This window comes from Leptonychotes weddellii, chromosome 6 (assembly GCF_054177405.1).
Source record: "Leptonychotes weddellii isolate Sample4059 chromosome 6, ASM5417740v2, whole genome shotgun sequence".
Classification (NCBI taxonomy): Eukaryota; Metazoa; Chordata; class Mammalia; order Carnivora; family Phocidae; genus Leptonychotes; species Leptonychotes weddellii.
Genome location: NC_138374.1, coordinates 106262677 through 106283335, shown reverse-complemented (window position 1 = coordinate 106283335; position 20659 = coordinate 106262677). Strand labels below are relative to the sequence as shown.

Genomic DNA, 20659 nt, shown 5'->3' with positions numbered 1-20659 from the left:
AAAAATGAAAAAAGATAGCAGAGGGGAAGAATGAAGGGGGGGAAATCGGAGGGGGAGACGAACCATGAGAGACTATGGACTCTGAGAAACAAACTGAGGGTTCTAGAGGGGAGAGGGCTGGGGGGATGGGTTAGCCTGGTGATAGGTATTAAAGAGGACACGTTCTGCATGGACTACTGGGTGTTACACGCAAACAATGAATCATGGAACACTACATCAAAAACTAATGATGTATGGTGATTAACATAAAAAAAATTTTTTAATAAAAAAAATTTTTAAAAAACGTTGAATTCAAAGGAAAAAGTAAGATGGAAGAACTGATGGTGAGCCAAGAGAGTGTTAAACAGAGAATTGAAATAAGCAGAGAGAGATCAAGCAGAAAAATACAAGTAAGGATATGGCAGATTTGAGTAACACTTAACAAGTCTGATTTATATATGAGACCTCTACTTAATAAATGTAAGCATATGTAGAACAGTTAAAAATGTCAACCATATGCTAAGCCACAAAGGAAGTCTCCACAAATATCAAAAGAATCAATATCATATAAATAAACTTCTTTGACCACATTGCAATGAAATTAGAAATTCATTCAACATATATCTATTGCACACATACTTTGCCAGACATTGTTCTAGTTATTTGGTGTACATTAATGAAAAACAGGAATAAATTTTGACCTGCGTGGAACTTAATTGTGTGTGGGGGGAGAGAGACAATAAACATAATAAATAAATATAATAAGTGTACAGCATACAAGGTTATGAGTATTATGGGGGGGAAAAAGAAACAGGATGAGCAGAATCAAGAATGCTAGTGGGAAAGGATAGGTGTGATTTTATATATATATTTTAAGTTTTTATTTAGATTCCAGTTAGTTAACATACAGTGTAATATTACTTTCAGGTAATATTACATACAACATCCGGTGCTCATCACAAGTGCCCCCCTGAATTCCCATCACCTGCCCATCCCCCAACCCATCTCCCTTCCGGTAACCATCAGTTCTCTATAGTTAAGTGTCTGTCTCTTTATTTGCCTCTCTCTCTCTTTTTCCCTTTTACTCATTTGTTTTGTCTCTCACATTCCACACATGAGTGAAGTCATATATTTGTCTTTCTCTGACTGACTTATTTTGCTTAGCATAATTCTCTATCTCCATCCATGTCCTTGCAAATGGTAACATTTCATTCTTTTTTATGGTTGAGTAATATTCCATTATACATATATATTATATATAACGTACACACACACACACACACGTACATACACACCACATCTTCTTTATCCATTCATCAATCAGTGGACACTTGGGCTCTTTCCATAATTTGGCTATTGTAGATAATGCTGTTAAAAACATAGGGATACCTGTATCCCTTTGAATTAGAATTCTTGTATTTATTTGTTAAATACATAGTAGTGCAATTGCTGGATCATAGGTTAGTTCTATTTTTAACTTTTTTGGGGCACCTCCATACTGTTATCCAGAGTGGCTGCACCAGCTTGCATTCCCACCAACAGTGCAAGAGGGTTCCCCTTTCTCCACATCCTTGCCAACATCTGTTGTTTCTTGTGTTGTTGGTTTTAACCATTCTGACAGGTGTGAAGTAATATCTCATTGTAGTTTTGATTTGCATTTCCCTGATGGTAAGTGATGATGAGCATCTTTTCATGTGTCTGTTGGCCATCTGTATGTCCTCTCTGGAAAAATGTCTGTTCATGTCTTCTGCCTACTTTTAATTGAGTTATTTGGGATTTTTGATGTTGATTTGTTTAAGTTCTTTATATGTTTTGGATACTAACCCTTTATCAGATATGTCATTTGCAAATATCTTCTCCCATTCCATAGGTTGCCTTTTTAGTTTTGTTGATTGTTTCCTTTGCTGTGCAGAAGCTTTTATTTTAACATAGTCCCAATAATTTATTTTGTATTTTGTTTCCCTTGCCTCAGGAGACCTGTCTAGAAAGAAATTGCTGCCTGTGTTCTCTTCTAGGATTTTGATGGCTTCACATTTAGGTCTTTCATCCATTTTGAACTGATTTTTTTTTTTTTTTAAGATTTTATTTATTTGCGAGAGAGAGAATGAGAGACAGAGAGCATGAGAGGGAGGAGGGTCAGAGGGAGAAGCAGACTCCCCGCCGAGCAGGGAGCCCGATGCGGGACTCGATCCCGGGACTCCAGGATCATGACCTGAGCCGAAGGCAGTCGCTTAACCAACTGAGCCACCCAGGCACCCGATTTTGAACTGATTTTTATGTATGGTGTAAGAAAGTGGTCCAGTTTCATTCTTTTGCATGTGGCTTCCAGGTTCCCAACACCATTTGTTGAAGAGACATTCTTTTCCCCATTGGGTATTCTTTTCTGTTTTATCATAGACTAATTGACCATATATAATTGTGGGTTCATTTCTGGGTTTTCTATTCTGTTGATTGATGTGTCTATTTTTGTGCCAGTACCATAGTGTTTTGATTACTACAACTTTGTAATATAACTTGAAGTCTAGAATTGTGATGCCTCCAGCTTTATTTTTTCTTTTTCAAGATTGCTTTGGCTATTCGGGGTCCTTTGTGGGTCCATACAAATTTTAGGATTGTTGGTTCTAGCTCTGTGGAAAATGCTGTTGATATTTTGATAGGAATTGAGTTAAGTATGTTCATTGCTTTTGGTAGTATAGACATTTTAACAATATTTGTTTCTCCGATCCATGAGCATGGAATGTCTTTCCATTTCTTTGTGTCATCTTCAATTTCTTTCATCAGTGTTTTATAGTTTTCAGAGTACAGAGTACAGCTTTGGTTAGGTTTATTCCTAGGTATCTTACTGTTCTTGTTGTAATCATAAATGGGATTGATATCTTAATTTCTCTTTCTGCTGCTTCATTATTGATGTATAGAAATGCAACAAATTTCTGTACATTGATTTTGTATCCTGCAACTTTACTGAATTCGTGTATCAGTTCTAGCAGTTTTTTTGTAGAGTCTTTCAGGTTTTCTATATATGGTATCAAGTCATCTGCAGGTAGTGAAAGTTTTATTTCTTCCTTACTGATTTGGATGCCTTTTATTTCTTTTTGTTGTCTGATTGCCCTGGGTAGGACTTCCAGTACTGTGTTGAATAAAAGTGGTGAGAATGGACATCCTATCCTGTTTCTGACCATAGAGGAGAAGCTCTCAGTTTTTCCCCATTGAGGGTGATATTAGCTGTGGGTTTTTCATAGATGGATTTTATTATGTTGAAGTATGGTCCCTGTAAAGCTCCTTTGTTGAGGGTTTTTATCATGAATGGATGTTGTACTTTGTCAAGTGCTTTTTCTGAACATACTGAAATGATCATATGGTTCTTACCCTTTCTTTTATTAATTTGATGTATCATGTTGATTGATTTGTAAATATTGAACCACTCTTGCAACCCAGAAATCTCACTTGATCGTGATGAATAAATTTTTTAATGTATTGTTGCATTCAGTTTGCTAATATTTTCTTGAGAATTTTTGATTCTCTGTTCATCAGGGACTTTGGCCTGTAGTACTCTTTTTTAGTAGTGTCTTTATCTGCTTTTGGTATCAGGATAATGCTGGCCTCAGAGAATGAATTTGGAAGTTTTCCTTCCTTTTCTGTTTTTTTTTTTTGGAATAGTTTGAAAAGAATAGGTATTAACTCTTCTTTAAATGTTTGGTAGAATTTGCCTGTGAGGCCATCTGGTCCTGGGCTTTTGTTTGTTGGGAGTTTTTTGATTACTGATTCATTCCTTTGCTCGTTATCAGTCTCTTCAAGTTTTCTATTTCTTCCTGTTTCAGTTTTTGTTTCTAAGAACTTATCCGTTTCTTCTAGGCTGTCCAATTTGTTGGCATATAGTTTTTCACAATATTCTCATAATTGTGTTTCCATGATGTTGGTTGTTATTTCTCCTCTGTTGTTTGTGATTTTATTTATTTGGGTCCTTTCTCTTTTCTTCTTGATAAGTCTGGCTAGAGGTTTATCAATTTTATTCATTTTTTCAAATAACCAGCTCTTGGTTTCAAAGATCTGTTCTTTTTTTTTTTTTTTTTTTAAGATTTTTATTTATTTTTTGACAGACAGTGAGAGAGGGAACACAGGCAGGGGGAGTGGCAGGCAGAGGGAGAGGCAGGCTCCCTGCTGAGCAAGGAGCCCAATGTGGGGCTCGATCCCAGCACCCTGGGATCATGACCCGAGCTGAAGGCAGACGCTAAACGACTGAGCCACCCAGGCGCCCCTCAAAGATCTGTTCTATTTTTAGTTTCTATATCATTTATTTCTGCTTTAATCTTTATTATTTCCTTCCTTCAGCTGGCTTTAGGCTTTGTTTGTTGTTCTTTTTCTGGCTCCTTTAGGTGTAAGGTAAGGTTGTTTATTTGAGATTTTTCTTCTTGAGGTAGCCCTCTATTGCTATATACTTCCCTCTTAAGACCGCTTTTGCTGCATTCCAGAAGTTTTGGACCATTGTGTTTTCATTTTCATTTGTTTCCATGTACTTTTTAAATTTCTTCTTTGATTTCCCGGTTGACCCATTCATTGCTTAGTAGCATGTTCAACCTCCATGTATTTGTGGTCTTTCCAGATTATTTTTGTGGTTGACTTCTAGTTTCATAACGTTGTGGTCAGAAAAGGTGCATGGTGTGACTTCAGACTTTTTGTATTTGCAGAGGCCTGTTCTGTGACCTAATATATGATGTATTCTGGAGAATGTTCCATTTGCACTTGAAAAAAATGTGTATTCTGCAGTTTTAAGATGAAATGTTCTGAATGTATCTTTTTAAGTCCATCTGGTCCAGTGTGTCCATTGTTTTCTTGTTAATTTTCTATTTGATTGATCTGTTCATTGATGTAAGTGGGGTATTAAAGTCCCCTACTGTTACTGCATTATTATCAATTAGTTCCTTTATGTTTGTTATTAATTGTTTTATATATTTGGGTGCTCCCATGCATTGGGTACATAAATATTTACAATTGTCATATTTTCTTGTTGGATTGTCCCCTTTATAAAATGGTATCTTTGTCTCTTCTTACAGTCTTTGTTTTAAAGTCTGGTTTGTCCAGTATGAGTATTGCTGCTGTGGCTGCCTTTTGACATCCATTTGCATGGTAGATGTTTCTCCATCCCCTCACTTTCAATCTGTAGGTGTCTTTAGGTCTAAAATGAGTCTCTTGTAGGCAGCATATAGATGGATCTTGGTTTTTTATCCATTCCGACACCCTTTGTCTTTCGATCGGAGCATTTAGTCCATTTACATTCAGAGTAATCATTGATAGATACACATATTTATTGAAATTTTATTATCTGTTTTGTCGTTTCTGGAGATTTTCTCTGATCCTTTCTTATCTTTCATGTTTTGTTGATTTTCTTTAGTGATATATTTGGATTTCTTTTTCTTTATTCTTTACATATTTATTAGTGGTTTTTGATAAATGGTTACCTTTAGGTTTGGATATAACCTCTCCTGCAAATAGCAGTCTATATTAAGTTGATGGTCATTCAAGTTTGAACCCATTTTTCCTCCTCTTCCCCCCATGTTTTAGGTGTATGTTATTATATTTTATATGCTTTTTTGTGTGTGAGTTCCTCGACTGATTTTTACAGAAATACTCATTTTTACTGCTTTTGTGTTTCCTGCCTTTATACTGTCACTTTTGGTTTCAAGGAGGTATAATTTTAAATAAGAGGTAGGATAAAGCTCATTGGGAGTGTAACATGTGAGCAACAGACTTGGAAGCAAGGAGTAGTTAGCCATGTGCATATCTGGGGAAGGAACATTGCAAGCAGATGGAACAGCCAATTCTGAGAGCTCAGAGTATGTGTGTTGTTAAAAGGAATAGCAAGGAGGCCTCTTCAGCTAGAACTCCATGATTAAGGAGTACCATATTAGAAGGTGAGGTAAAAGAGGCAATCTCCTACCACTCCCATCCCCTAAATCTGTATATTTGGATACTCAAGTGAACAAACAAAAAAACTTTCTAAATTAACTCTGAGTCAGAAGAAAAAACATAATGGAAATTAGAAATAGTTAGAATCAAACAAATGAAAACACTATTAAATTTGTATGGTGCAGCTATAACAGTAGTAGAGGGAAATGTATAGCCTTGAAGGTATTTGTAAGAAGATAAGAAAGAGTGCAAATTCTTCCACCTAAAGAAGTTTGAAATAAAAAATTATCGTAAGAAGAATAGTAAAGAGGTTTAACAAAAAAGTTTTTTTGAAATTAATAATATAATAGGTAAACCCCTGGAAATGTTTATCAGGAAGGAAAAAGAAACAGTATGTTAAATGAAAAGGAGGACATAATCATTAATTTAGTGGAAATTTTATTTTTATTTTTTAGAAGACTTTATTTGAGAGAGAGAGGAAGCACACACATAAGCGGGGGGAGGGGCAGAGGGGGAGGGAGAGAATCTCAAGCAGACTCTGTGCTGAGCCCAGAGCCCCATGTGGGGCTCGATCCCATGACCCTGAGATCACGGCCTGAGCCAAAATCAAGAGTCGGCTGCTTAACTGACTGAGCCACCCAGGTGCCCCTCAGTGGAAATTTTAAGACCATAAGGAGAATAACTCTAGGAAAACAAACTTGAAAACTTTTTGGAATGAGCAATTTTCTTGAAAAATACAAATTTCTAAAAAGTGATTTAGGGATCATAGAAAATATGAAAAGACTTATTACCATTAAGAAATTCAATCAGTAGAAAGATTCTCATAAAAGAAAGAAAAAAGAAGATGGTTGAACTTCAGAGGCAAGCTTTACCCAACTTCAGGGAACAGATAACTCTCCCAGGATAATGCCTATTTGATGAAAAACATATATGTGTATGTATATATGTATATGATTACATATGTATATGTGCATAAGTGTATATATATTTTGCACAATTCAACTTAACAGTGTCTCATTTGGGATTTCTGCATATATGTTTATAAGTGAGATTGGCTTATAATTTTCTTATGTTCTTGTCGGTGTCAAAATTATAACAAGTCTCAAAAGAGAAGCTGGGTACTTTTCTTTTGCATCCTCTGATATAGTTTATATGGCATAGGAGTTATCTGAGAGCATGAGAAAAATCTATGAACTTTATAAACCAATCTTACAAGCATATATACAGGAGTGTCAAATTAAATATGTTCCTATTGAACACAGCAAGAAAAATAACGTGCACTTGTGTGCATACACGTATATACTTACATATACATCTTAATCAAAGCAGGAATTTTGCATGACCATTTCTACATGATACTGTAGTCAGGTATTGATAATATAAAATATTTTGTTTCTGTTTGTTTTACAATTTTCCTTATATCTTAAACTTATCAGTGCATTATTAAGTTTTCAGTGTTAATATGAGAAAAACTTTGTGAAAGAGAAAGCGAGAGTTTACTACGTCTTCTTTCACTCTCCATTACCTAACGTGAATGTCAGAGCTGTGCTCCAAGAGTAGAGTAACCGTCCCTTCCACTGAGCCATTTTTTCCTCCTCCGTGGCTCTTGCAAGGCTGATGACTGCAGAGCCAACCCAGCAAAGAGCATGAGGGAAGTAGTCACAGCGCACGAGCAGCTCCTCCATAATGTGGGTGATAGTCCTCACAGAGGGCAAACGACCTAGCATCCACACCTTCCCCTTGTAGCCACAGTTCCCAGATTTTGCTTGGGAGACCAAGTTGCCCCTGTGCTTCTGATGAAGTGACTTTATCCCAAAGCCCCGGAATCAAATCTCGTGGGCCCTAACTCATAAGTTCCGGGGTTTGGCTTGAAGCAGTCAGGATGCTGTCTCCCTCTTTCCTACAACACTCAGAACTGCTGGAAACGATCTGGCAACTAGGAGGGAAGAGTCTCCCTGAGAATAAAGCCAAACTTGGGAAACACACCCACAAAAATGGACAAGGAGAACTCGTTCCTCCTGACCTGGGTTAAGTGTGGATCGGTGAGTACCTGAGGCTACCTCCTTATTAACTGTTGGATTACAGAAGCCAATACATTCCCTTGAGCTGCTTCAGCTAGTTAAAGCTGGAGATCCTGGCACTGGCAACTGAAAGGATCCTGATTCCAACACTACTCTGAAATTTAAGATATCCACCCATCCCTAGCTCACTCGTACATTATCCTTTGGGGTTGCTCGGTAGCTCTACCCCAACTCAAATACGGAATGCTTCTCCTTCACGCTGGATTGGGGAGGGAGTGGGGCAAGATTTGGAGCTGTTACGCTGTTCTTGCTTTCTCTTCCCTGAAATTGCCTCTGTTATCGCCTCCTTCCCTAGCCTGAGAGAAGTTGAGCACCTTGGGTTTGAGAAGGGGCCCTGAAGAGGGAAGGTGCTGCAGCAGGTGACTTCCCTCTTGTCACACTGCAGCACCCTCCGCATCCTCGTCGCCCATTTCCAGAAAAGTGTAATGGAAGCATTTCATGTGTAAATTACATTAAAAACCAGAGAATATCTTCCAGCCACAGTGAAAATAAATTCAACAAACTATTCAAAGTTATAGTAATTACCATTGCACAGCTCAGCAGTTTTACCTTAAAAATACTGAGTATAAGTGGTTACAAGTAAGGTAGAATCAATTTAGTATTAATAAAAAGCCCAGTACATTTCCTTAATAGGAATTATGTTGTATTTTTAATCTTACGGGTTTTTTCCTCTGTATTTGCAAGTTCCCACCTAATTTTAACCTATTAACTCCATTAAGGACATGTAGTGGGTGTCATAACCACTAATTCTGCTTGTAAACATTATATAGAGTTTACTCATTTCTCTGAAAAACTCAATAGACTTCTTCCTACTTGCACAGAATTGCTTATAATCCTCCACCCTAGGCCAGAGGACTCAGGGGGGAGGAGAGGAAGTATTAAAAAGAAAAAAAAAACCATGTTAGATGGAAAGAAGATACACTTTTACTTTGGGGAGCCTGTGGGACTATTCCTTTAAGGAACCTAATTATGATTGGGATTTGTTTGACTTCGGGTTAATCACCTGCAGTTACTGCAACCTAGGCAAGCCCCAGTTATAAATTAATGAAGGGGTCTGCAGAGAGAGGAGAAATTCCTGAGTATACATCGAATGGAGCAGCATGCCCTGAGGAACGGAGGAAAGATGCCACTGGAGTATAAAGGATCTGTATTTAATTTGCCTTTCCTGCTGTTGGTCTATTTATATAGTTATTCCACACTGTTTCTGTTGTGTTCCACGATCTCCTTGGACTGCCGTGCCCATGCCAGCCTCGGAGGGGCCTTACACCGATGGTGGTGGGAAGGCCATGAGATGGGCATTTTTCTAAGGGGCCAAATAAATTCAGAATGGATTCCTTTAGACGATAGTGTTTTTGTGTTTTGTGTTTTTTGTGTTTTGTTTTTCTCTTTAACACTACTATATTTCAGCAGGGCTTCCTGAAATAGAATGTGATCACCAAGGATCTTATCACTCTTGCTTTTTTGTCGAGCTTGGAGACAAGGACATTTTTTGCAGCAGTAAAGTGAGGACAGGAGTTGGCTGTTTTCCTCAGAAGCCCAAGAAAGGCCTTTCCCAGGACTTTCTTGGTACATCACTTTGTTGCTCAAAATTGGCAATATGACCTCTGCGTTAATAAGAAAATATTAGATTCACATGTTATTACCTGAGAGTAGGTTAATGTGAAAAATACTGTATTATGAAAAAATGTATTTCACAGTATTCTAACAGATGCTGCTAGTATAATAGCCTAATGTAGCAAATGCACCAACTGTGCTTGAGCATGTTTTTGACACTATTTTCATAAGTGATGATATATCCTAATTGAAACTTACTAAAATTATGTTTTCTCCTCCAACTGTCATGAAAACATACCAAACTATGTGTTTTGTGTACCCATGATTTAGGAATATAAGATATATATTCCTTTTGGCTTTCTCCTCTGTGATTTAGAGTTAGATTTGAAAATATGAGATTTTATCCCTCCGAATACTAGCCCAGTGAGTTATTTCGGTTCCCAGGTATGCATTAATTATCCTTAACCACATATAAAGCCAACTGTAGACTCGAAGATTTGTATAAAACATTTTTAGATTTTTTTAAATTTGAAAAATCTACATCTAAAATGTTTTAAATCTAAAAACCCATTATAGAAAATAGTGTTATCTTTTTTTGAACTTGTGCAGTTAATTCCCTTAGGAATCTTAAGAGAAAGTTCTAAATATTTATTTTTATCACCATACATTAATTTGTGTATATATTGTGTCCTTGTATTATGTAATTCTTTCATTAAGCCTTTTATCTTTTGAAATCTAACACACATTAGAAAAATATGAAAAACAGGGGCGCCTGGGTGGCTCAGTCGGTTAAGGATCTGCCTTCAGCTCAGGTCATGATCTCAGGGTCCTGGGATCAAGCTCCCTGCTTAGCAGGGAGTCTGCTTCTCCCTCTCCCTTTGCCATTTCCCCTGCTTGTACGTGCGCTCTCTCTCAAATAAATCAATATTTTTTTTTTAAAAGTATGAAAAACAAAAATGTACAACCCATGTAAACTGCAATCCAGGTCAAGAAGTAAACGTTACCAGTACCCCCAGATACCCCCATCATGCCCTTCCCAATCACTGTACCTTCTCTCCCCACCCCTAGAGTTAACCACAATTTTAACTTTTACATTGATCACTTTCTTACTTGCTCCTATTCATGCATTTGAAATACTATGGTTTAGTTTTATCTGGTCTTTGGTTTTGGTTTTTTTTGTTGTGGTGGTGGTTGCTGTCTTTGAAATTTACATAAATGGAGTTAATACAGCCAAGTATCTTTTTAGGTTCAACATTTTTCACTCGAAGTCATGTTTGTAAATGTAGTTATAATTAGTTTTCATTGCTGTGGAGTGTGTACGGTATCGTTGCTGTATGATATGAACTCACCACAAATTATTTATCCATTCTGCTGTTTGGGGCCCTTGGGAACAATGCTGCTATGGACATTCTTTCGTATGTCTTTTGATATGACATATCACATATTTCTGATGGGTGTATATTGGCAGGTCATAAGGTATGTGTGTTTTTAACATTTTTAAAAGCCATATTTCTTTACCACCAGAGGGCTCTTGCAAGTTCCCATTGCTCTGTGTCCTAGCCACACTATTATTTCAGCCTCTCTGTATAGGGATGCCACATGGTTTTCATTTCCATTTCCCGCATTACTAATAAAGTTGAACAACATTTCATATATTTATTGGCTATTCTGTAAAGTTGCTGTTCAAGTGTCTGGCTCTTTTTATACTGTGTTGATTTATAAGTGTTCTTTACGTATTCTGGATTTGAGCTGATCGTGCAGTGTATGTGTTCTAGACCTCTCTCACACCCGGTTGTTTGCCTTTTCACCATCCTGAAAGATTCTGCTGAAGCTCAGAAATGCTTAATTTTAACATTTTCAGATTCACCCAAGATTTCCTTTATGATTCTGTCCTCTTTAGGAAGTCTTTCCCTACCCTGAGATCATGAATATAATCCCATATGTTAACATATGGATTTATCATTTTGCTTTTCATATTTAAATTCAGAATGGACTTTTTGGTATGTTTTGAGGTAGGGGTTAATTTTCATTTATTTCTGGATGGATAATCAATTGTCTTAGCACTATTCATTAAAAAGATGATCCTTTCCCCACTGCTTTGTAGTTCTACCCTTGTTGTAAATTGTCTGTTATGCCTAGGTTAATTTGTGGGCTTTCTATTCTGTTAGTGTATTTTACATTGTTTTTGTCACATTATCTTAAATAATGTAGCTTTATGATAAATTTTGATACTTGTAGAACAGGGCATTCTACTGTGTTAATTTTTATTTTATTATTTTATTTTATTGTGGTAAGAACATTTAACATGATGTCTACCCTTTAACAAATGTCTAAGCGTACAATACAATATTGTTAATTATAGGCACTACATTGTACAGCAGATTTCTAGAACTTATTTATCTTGGATAACTGTAACTATATACTCGTTGAACAGCAACTCCCCATTTTCCCTACCCCCACCCTTTGGCTACCGACGTTCTGCTCTCTGCTTCTGTGGTTGTGACTGTTTTACATATTTCATATAAGTGGAATCATGCAGTATTTGTCTGTGTCTGGCTTATTTCACTCAGCATCACATCCCCAGGTTCATCCATGTTGTCACATTTCCTTCTTTTATAAGGCTGAATAATACTGCGTTGTATGTATAGACCGTGAGCACTTCGGGATTAGCTTGTCAGGCTCCATAAAGAAACCTGTTGAGATTTCAACTGTTACTGCATTTCATCTGTAGATCAGTTTAGAGATAATATTACAAAATTGGGCTTTCTGATACATTACAATAGTATATCTGTGTAGCGCTTCTCAGTTTGCCTCTATTCATAGTTTTCTGTGTAGAGGCCTCATGTATCACTTGTACATTTGTTCGTAGATACTTGATACCTTATGCTCTAATATAAATGCTAATTAAAAATTTTCTTTTCAATTTTTATTTTAAGTGGGCTCCACACCCAATGTGGGGCTTGAACTCATGACCCTGAGACCAAGGAGTCGCTCACTCTATCAACTAAGCCAGCCAGGCGCCCCTAAATGCTATTTTTGAATAAATTTTATTTTTAGATTTGTCGCTGGTGTATAGCCAATGTATGGACTTAAAATTTTTACCTTTGTATACAATTGTAATTCATCTGTGGACTTTAGATTTCTTTTGTACCTAATTACATAATCTGCACCTGAGGACGGTTTTATCTCCTCCCCTTCCAAATCATTATACCTTTTATTGCGTTGCGTTGCGTTGCGTTTAGTAAGGCTAGGACTTTCACTGGCTGGAATCTCCACTACAGTGTTGACTAGAAGTGGTAATAGTTGGCACCATTGTCACATCCCCAGTTTCAAAGGGGAAACATTCAAAAATTTTTCTCTTAAGTATGATGTTACACATTGCTAGATTTGGTTTGCTAATCATTTAATTTAGATTTTTAAATCTAAGTTCGTGAAAGAGAAAATTCTGTAATTTTTCTCATAATGTCCTGGTCAGGCTTTCACTTTAAGGTTTTGCTAGATTCTGAAAGTCAACTGGAGAGTTTCCTCTTTCCCTACTATCTGGAAGAGTTTTCCTAAGACTAGCAGTATTCATTAGAATTCACCAGTGAAGCCTTCTAGCTAAAGGTTTTTAGTTTTGTTTTTTGCTTGTTTTGGAAAGGTTTTTAATTATAAATTCAATCTCTTCAGCAACACTGTTCAGATATTCTATTTCTTCTTGTGTGCATCTTCGTTAGCTGTGGTTTTCTAGGAATCTGTCCATTTCATCAGAATTTCAAATTTATTGGGAAAAAAGTTGTTTTTACTATCCTTTTATGTTTTTGTGGTCTATAGCATATGTGGTGATGTCTCCTTTTTCATTCCTGATTCCTGATATTTGCTAGTCATGCCTTCTCTTTCTTCTTAAATTGGACTCTCTAACATTTATCTATTTTTAGTACTCTTTTCAGATAATTTGTTTTCATTATCATTTAGTTACCATGGGTTATTTCCAAGCATATAGGTATTGTTTTCTTTACTAGGAGATAGTTTTGATTTCTAGCTGATTAAAAGCCCTATTCTGAATGATTTCTGCCATTTGAAAATCTTTGCTATTTGCTTCATTTTTATAAATAGTTTTGTAAGAATACCACTACATGCTTAAGAAGATGTGTATTTCATAGTTGTAGGGTATGCTGTTCTGCATATTACCATTAGGTCAGTTTTGCTTATTGTGATATTCAACTCTTCTACATATTTACTGTGTTTGTCTGTTTGGTCTGTTACTAAAAGAAAGTATGCTAAAGTCATCCCCACTGGTTGTAGATTCGCCTATTTCTCTTTCTAGTTCTGGCAATTTCTGCTTTCTATATTCTGAGCCCATGTTACTAAATACATGCAAATTTGGACCTATTTTATCTTCCTGGTAAATTGAAAGTTCAAATTGAGTTTCTCTCTTCATCTCTAGTAATGGTTATTACTATTAATGGCTAACCTTGACTGATATTAATGTAGCTACAATTTTCTTTTAGTTATTATTTGCACGATAAATAATTTCCCATCCTTTTCAACTTTCTGTTTCTCAGTGTTTTACATTATTGACTTATAAATAGCAGAGTTTTATTTATTTAATCAGAGTTTACCAATCTTTGTCATTAAAGACACAGTGAAGACATTTACACTTATTGTAATTGAGTCTGAGTCTGTGTCAGTCTTTAAACAACAATTTTTCACGTTCCGAAAATAGTTCATTAACACCTGTGAGTGTAAGAAATTTATCCTCTCTGATTTGTATATAAATGTGTAGGGATTTATGAAACCTTCTCATGTCCTATTATTTCTTTGACTGCTATGTAATGAAAAGAGATCCAGGGACTAAAATACACTAAGAACAGCATTTCTGATTTAGTGTTTTGGGAATTTTGCCTGCAGCTCTTGTCTTTATTGTGATTTACCTAATTCCAGTAACACAGCATTAACGATGTATCTCTTAATATATCTTTTTCACAAAATACTATAAAGATTTCATTCTTGATTACAGGGCTGTGACTCCCAAATGAGTGTGTCAGAAATGTCCTGTAGTGAAAGTACATCCTCATGTCAGTCTCTTGAACATGGCTCGGTTCCAGAAATTCTCATTGGCCTGCTTTATAATGCCACAACTGGAAGACTATCAGCAGAAGTGATAAAAGGCAGCCACTTCAAAAACTTGGCAGCAAACAGACCACCCAGTGAGTGAAAAAAAATTTTTTTAATGCTTATGTTTTCTGCACTTACGGGACTCTCAGTGTTAGGGGCCTCAATCCTATCATTTAGTCTTAACCGATCAAAATGAAATGGTATAATCATCAGCCAATCTGTTTCATGTTTTCTATTTCCAGTCATTTGGGAAGTAGAAAAATTTGAAATTCAAAATATTGTAAGGTGACAAGACTTTTAATTTTTCATAGTGTCTGCCGAATAAATTATCCCTATCATAGCCATTATCTTCCAATGCTAGAAAAAGTTAGAGTTTTTTAAAGTTAGTAATATTCCACAGATATGGTCAAGAATATATATGGCTGTTGGTGTCAACTGAAGAATGATGTGGTGTTTTCTGTCTGCATGCAGTACTATGAACTAATGTTAATAATTCTGTATTTTTTCTCTTTTCTCTGTTAAGATTATTTAAGAAGAAACTGTTTCCTCACATTTTTCCTCCTTTAATATTATAAATTAGTACTGCCAGCGAGTCTTCTCTTAAATGGCTTGGCTTTGCCTTTCCCAGGACAAGTAGAATAAGGAATAGTTTGATATTTCCCCTAGATGCGAGGAGAGGAAAGCAAGATGGGGTACTATGCCCTGCTCTATGTGCCTGTCACACCTCCCTCCTTACCTCTCTTCCTGCTCATGGGGGTGGAGGCAGATTATGGGAGTGCGGAGAGATCGTCGCTCACTAGACCTCCAAAACCGTTTGTCGATATCTGTAGGAATGAGTTGAGAACGTAACAGCTTCTTTATACTTCTCTGAAATCAAAGCTGTTAGTCTCCTAAGCTAAAAAAGTTGAAAGGAAATCTTGAATAGTAATGGCCACCTTAAATTTACTTAAAGATTTCTCACAGACTTGCTTAAAGCCATCTTTTACTCAGAGTCTCAAATAATTATTGGAGGGGAAACTTTTTCCTCCCTTGAATTAAATTAATTCATTTACCTCCAGATGTCTTCAACATTGTCTTTTTAATTCAAGTGAAAAGTCACACAAATAATATTTAGTTTTCCCTAAGTAATATTGGAAACCTTGCTTCTTACAGATATCATGGAATGTATCTATTCCTGAATTAAAAGTCAGAAGGCCAAAATTATGTGTATTCTTCTACCCTTGGATGAGTAACCTAACTCCCCTAAGTCTGTTTCCTCATATGTAAAATTGAGGTTGTGTCTGTCACAGGGTAACTGTGAGACTCAAATCAGATAAAGGTGCATAAAAGAAGGATGGAATTATTATTGTCCCCTTTCTCCTTTCAGAAGGAAGAGTTCAGAGGGAGGAAAGAAGCAATTACTAGAATAAACAGCTTTGGAAGTGTGACCTGGGTTCTCTTTATTGATACATACTTAGAATGCAAACTCAAATGGTCTGGGAAGTAACTTAAATGAACAAACTTGGCAGGTGAAAGATAAGGAGCATTGTGAGGCAGTGACAAATGCAAGCATGCATACCCTGCCTCGAGACATTCAGAGTCAAAACTTCTGAACACTGTAACAGATAAACAAAATATTATGTGGGGTTACATCCAGCCAGCAGCTCTCAGCTTGCCATTCCTGCTTTAGCTAACAGTTTGATTTTTTGACGTATATTTATCTTGAGATGCTAGAAGCTAGCAGAATGGAATGATATGCTTGCCTTTCTGTCCTTGCTTGTACCCACTCTGATAGAAACAGAGAAACCAGAACTAAAATGAAGAGGAGGGGGAATGGAGGCAGGGTGGGTAATAAACAGGTTGAGAGATTAGCATCCACAACTTAGAGTAGGTGTTTTCAGGTTAAAGAGTAAGTTAGAGCAATTTCCATTATTTTAGAATTAGATCTTCAATATCAGGGTGGTTAAGGGTGTTAGCTGGGAGGCAGCTAGTAGGTAAATATAAGTCAACATTAAAATTAATTGTATGTAAATAAAATCTTTAAAAAAATTGTATGAAGTGGAGTATTTATAAAGTAAAATATAATACAGTTTTATCGGTCTGTCTTATACTGTATATGTTATATAAGATTGTGACTCTTCGTATATACCTAGTTCTAGGCCTTGAACTGTGTTATCAACTGAATAATCCAGAGAAACAATCGGAACATTCAAGAGCAAAACTTTTAATAGTCCTATTTTATTTTGTTTAAACTTAATTTTTTTGTATTACATTGAAAGTAATAGAAGTATTTGAAATATTTACTATTGCATGGATAGACTTCAAAACTTAGCATAATAGTAGTCTTACAATGACTTTTATTCAGTCTTTTATATAGTCTGATAATTTGCATGATTCTATGTTCAATGTGCTTTAGACCAAGAGGATATCATTATAAAGATGTTCCCCCTTTAAAACAGTGTACTTTTTGTTTAAGATTACACAAGGACCTTAAAAATTCTCATTCCATGAAATTTACCCAACAACCCTTTTGTTCAGCCCCTCTACCTGAATTAAAATGCTAAAGTTTTGTGTTCTTCCAACTCCAGTGAACAGTGTTTCCTCTTTAATTCTAACCTTTGACCCTCTTTCACCCAACAATTGACATCTGGTCATTATTTCTTTTACTGCTTTCCACCCCCTGTTGTCAGATGGACTGTTCTGTTGTCTAAAACACTTGATAGGTGGACAGGTTTATATAATCCGAGGTGAGTTCCTGTAGAGGCTAATTGGATGTTGTCTTTTCATGCAAAAACAAAATACCCTAAAACTTGCCAGCAGGGAAGCTGTCCACCATGTTGGTTTCCAAAAAAATGCACATTTATTATCTGTGGTACTTTAAATAAAACTAACTTAGAATTTATCTCTGATTATGGATGATGGTATTCAGAGTATGTATAAAATAAGCAAAACTTTTTAAATTAAAGGTTTTATTTTTCATGTATTGTATTTTGATTCATACAATAGATATCTCATGAGAAATATTGCAATTTTCATTAAAATTAATTGAAATTTTGATATGAAGTACACATGATGGATCACCATGCTGAAGATCATTTGCATGAGTCTAAAGAACCTGAAAACACAGTTGTTTGAAGAGAGGGTTTATCTCCCAAATAATCAGGCAATGAACTGTTATGTTTCACTTTATACACTAAACATCACATCCATTTTTTTTTGTAATTCATGAAAACAATTAAGAATACCATACTTTAAATTTTACATTAAATTCTGCCAAAAAAAAAAGAATCCTGTAGTATTTATTTTAACTATCCAAAAAGCACATTAAATGTACTCTTGCATGAAACCAGGAGAAAGTTTTCCTTGATTTGCTAAACTTTGAGCCCTTAATGCATTTGGCTTCATTTTGGCCCTTTTAAATGTTTTTAAAATATATTTAAAAACCACATCCATGCAGAGATTTTTTTGACATTTCATCCTAAGCTGTTTTGATGTCATCTTTGCATTCTTGTCTTCTTTTTCTCTTTACCATTTGCCTTCATTTCTATTTGTTTGTTTATTCTTATTCTCTGAAAACACAGTGGAATGCTTTACAGTGTTGTGGCTAATTGAGCTTGCTAAGTGTTTATTAATGCTATGATGTCCTGCTTAGTGAAGCTAAATGGGGATGGGGTTGGGTAGGGGTGGTAGTGGGAGGTCAAGGATTGGGGGTGGGAGGGTGGAGGAAGGATTATGAGGTATACCTTTAAATTCTAACTATGACGTAGAAGTAGTGAGGTTGAGATATTATGACCCACAAAAGATTTGCATTCTCTGTACTTGTCACATTCTATAAGCATCAGCATCAAAATGGAATTCGTTGAATTTCCATTAAACATGGTATACACCATATCCTTATAAAGTATAAAGACTTCACGTTCTCAGCAAACATCACAAGAAAGGTGTTTTGAGTTTGTTTCAAATGATATTTGTGGTATTTTTTTTTTTTTTCTGTAGATACGTATGTTAAATTAACTCTCCTGAATTCCATGGGTCAAGAGATGTCCAAATGCAAGACATCCATCCGCAGAGGGCAGCCTAATCCAGTATACAAGGAAACTTTTGTTTTTCAAGTGGCCCTATTTCAACTTTCTGATGTGACACTCATACTGTCTGTGTATAACAAACGCAGCATGAAAAGAAAAGAGATGATAGGCTGGATTTCTTTAGGTCTGAACAGCTCTGGAGAAGAGGAGCTCAATCACTGGACTGAAATGAAAGAGTCGAAAGGACAGCAAGTGTGTAGATGGCATGCGTTACTAGAGTCATGATGAATAGGGCAACCAAGCAATTACAATCCAAGGCAGCATTATCTCTGATTGCAGCATCACTGTTTTTACCTAGTCACCATTAGAAGAGCTGTTCTTTGAAGCATCATCCTCAACATTCTACCAGAATGCGTTAAGGTCTGCGGAAAGAGCGTCTAATACTGACACAAATGAAGAAAAGATGTGTCTCTGGTAGAGCTTGTTTGGGAAATGAGACACTTGCATCATCATTGTTAACAGTCCTCCAGAGCTTTAAGAACATACTTTTGGTTTGAAGTTAAGTTTACTTTGGCAAAAGAGCCAGTAATTTCATGGAAAAAAAAAAATCAAAACTATAAGTGATTTTTTTAAATCAGAATTTTTAGTTGCAACACTGTTTTAGGATCACCCTACATGTTAACCAGGAAACACGTATTTTGACTGGCCCATCCCTGGTGTTGGCAATGTTCTTTAAGCTGAAAAAGTAGGTCTCCAGCTCTATCATGAGGCATATCTAATGGTGAAGGATTTCAATTACATAGAAAATTGTCTTATTTCAGAAATTTTCCCTTTGTGCACTTAGTTTCATTGTGCCTCATTCTTCTCAATAGCACTCAATCTCAAGTGCAAGCACGTATTCATTTTCATAAAGGAATTTTTCTATATGTTATTTAGAAAAGCCCAACAACTCATTTCTTCATTTGCCTCTGCTTTTGCCTGATCCAAAGAGACCCAGTCACTGGACTGGTCCTTTGCAAGAGTCTCTTAGACAGGTTGTACTGTAGAACTACGTAACTTTCTGTTGAAAGCACTTCCTGTATTCTTGTATTCCAATGTAGGAAGCTAATAGAGCAGGACTTTACTTTCAAATCCTTTCAACAACTGACTCTTTAAAATTGTAGTAATGTGAAGATACGTTTTTTTTACAAACTAAAAAAAAAAATAGAGTAGATAAGCTGTTGAAAATTGAAAACCGTTCAAGTTAAAGAAAATGTTAATTGTCTGCTCTGAGAATGGAATGACCAACACTGCATAAAGCAGGGATAGTTCCAATAAGAAACTGTTCTCTCTCTAAATCTTCTTCAGTCTTACTTCAATTTGTACTTGTGATCTAAAGACTCTCCAGTTCTCAGTTTGAATCAGAACATCATGTTAAAAACAGTTCTGAGATTCCTTATGAAATTTCTAGTGACCTGTGACTAGATTTTATGGAACTTACAGATACGTTCTTCAACGTGACGTCATTCTGTGCCTTTCATGTAAGTTACATTTGCTCATACAGCTTGAAAGTTGTATTTGCAAAATTAGGCCTTCAATTTTTATAAATGTAAAGATTCCTCAGAACAGTGTCACAAGATCTTTATTTCCTCTGAAGTATGTAAAAGTTGTATAATGTGCTAATTTTTTTAAATGGCAAGGCATTTTCGTTTGTTGTTTTTATATTTAGGAACTCTTATTAATCAGGAATATCATAAGCTGTTTTCTTTTTAATTTTGCTTCTTGCCCAGTATATAATTTATGCATATACTTTATTAAAATAGAATATGTTTTGTATATATGAAAAATATTTTCTTTCTTCTCTTTCTAATTTCTAATTAAACTAGACAAAAACATACTATTTACCAGTTACTAAAAAGCAGCATACCATTGTTCCTAGTCCCAACTAAGCACTATATATTAGTGCTTGTTATTACACGAGGACTTGTTATTACCACAATAACAAAACTGTGCATAGACATTATTATTTCAGCTTGGCTCTACTGAAAGGCCTTAAAAGAA

The 20659-nt window shown here is 35.9% G+C and overlaps 1 protein-coding gene across 1 annotated transcript in view; it reads left to right on the top strand.

Moving 5' to 3' along the window:
* SYT14 (synaptotagmin 14) overlaps positions 1-20401 on the top strand; it is a 106178-nt gene extending 85777 nt beyond the window's left edge. The window contains exons 5-6 of the mRNA XM_081824866.1: positions 14518-14707; positions 18591-20401. Coding sequence (XP_081680992.1) covers positions 14518-14707; positions 18591-18904 — 504 coding nt within the window. The 3' untranslated portion in view covers positions 18905-20401. The remainder of the gene's footprint in view (positions 1-14517; positions 14708-18590) is intronic.
* The last annotated feature ends 258 nt before the right edge of the window (positions 20402-20659 follow it).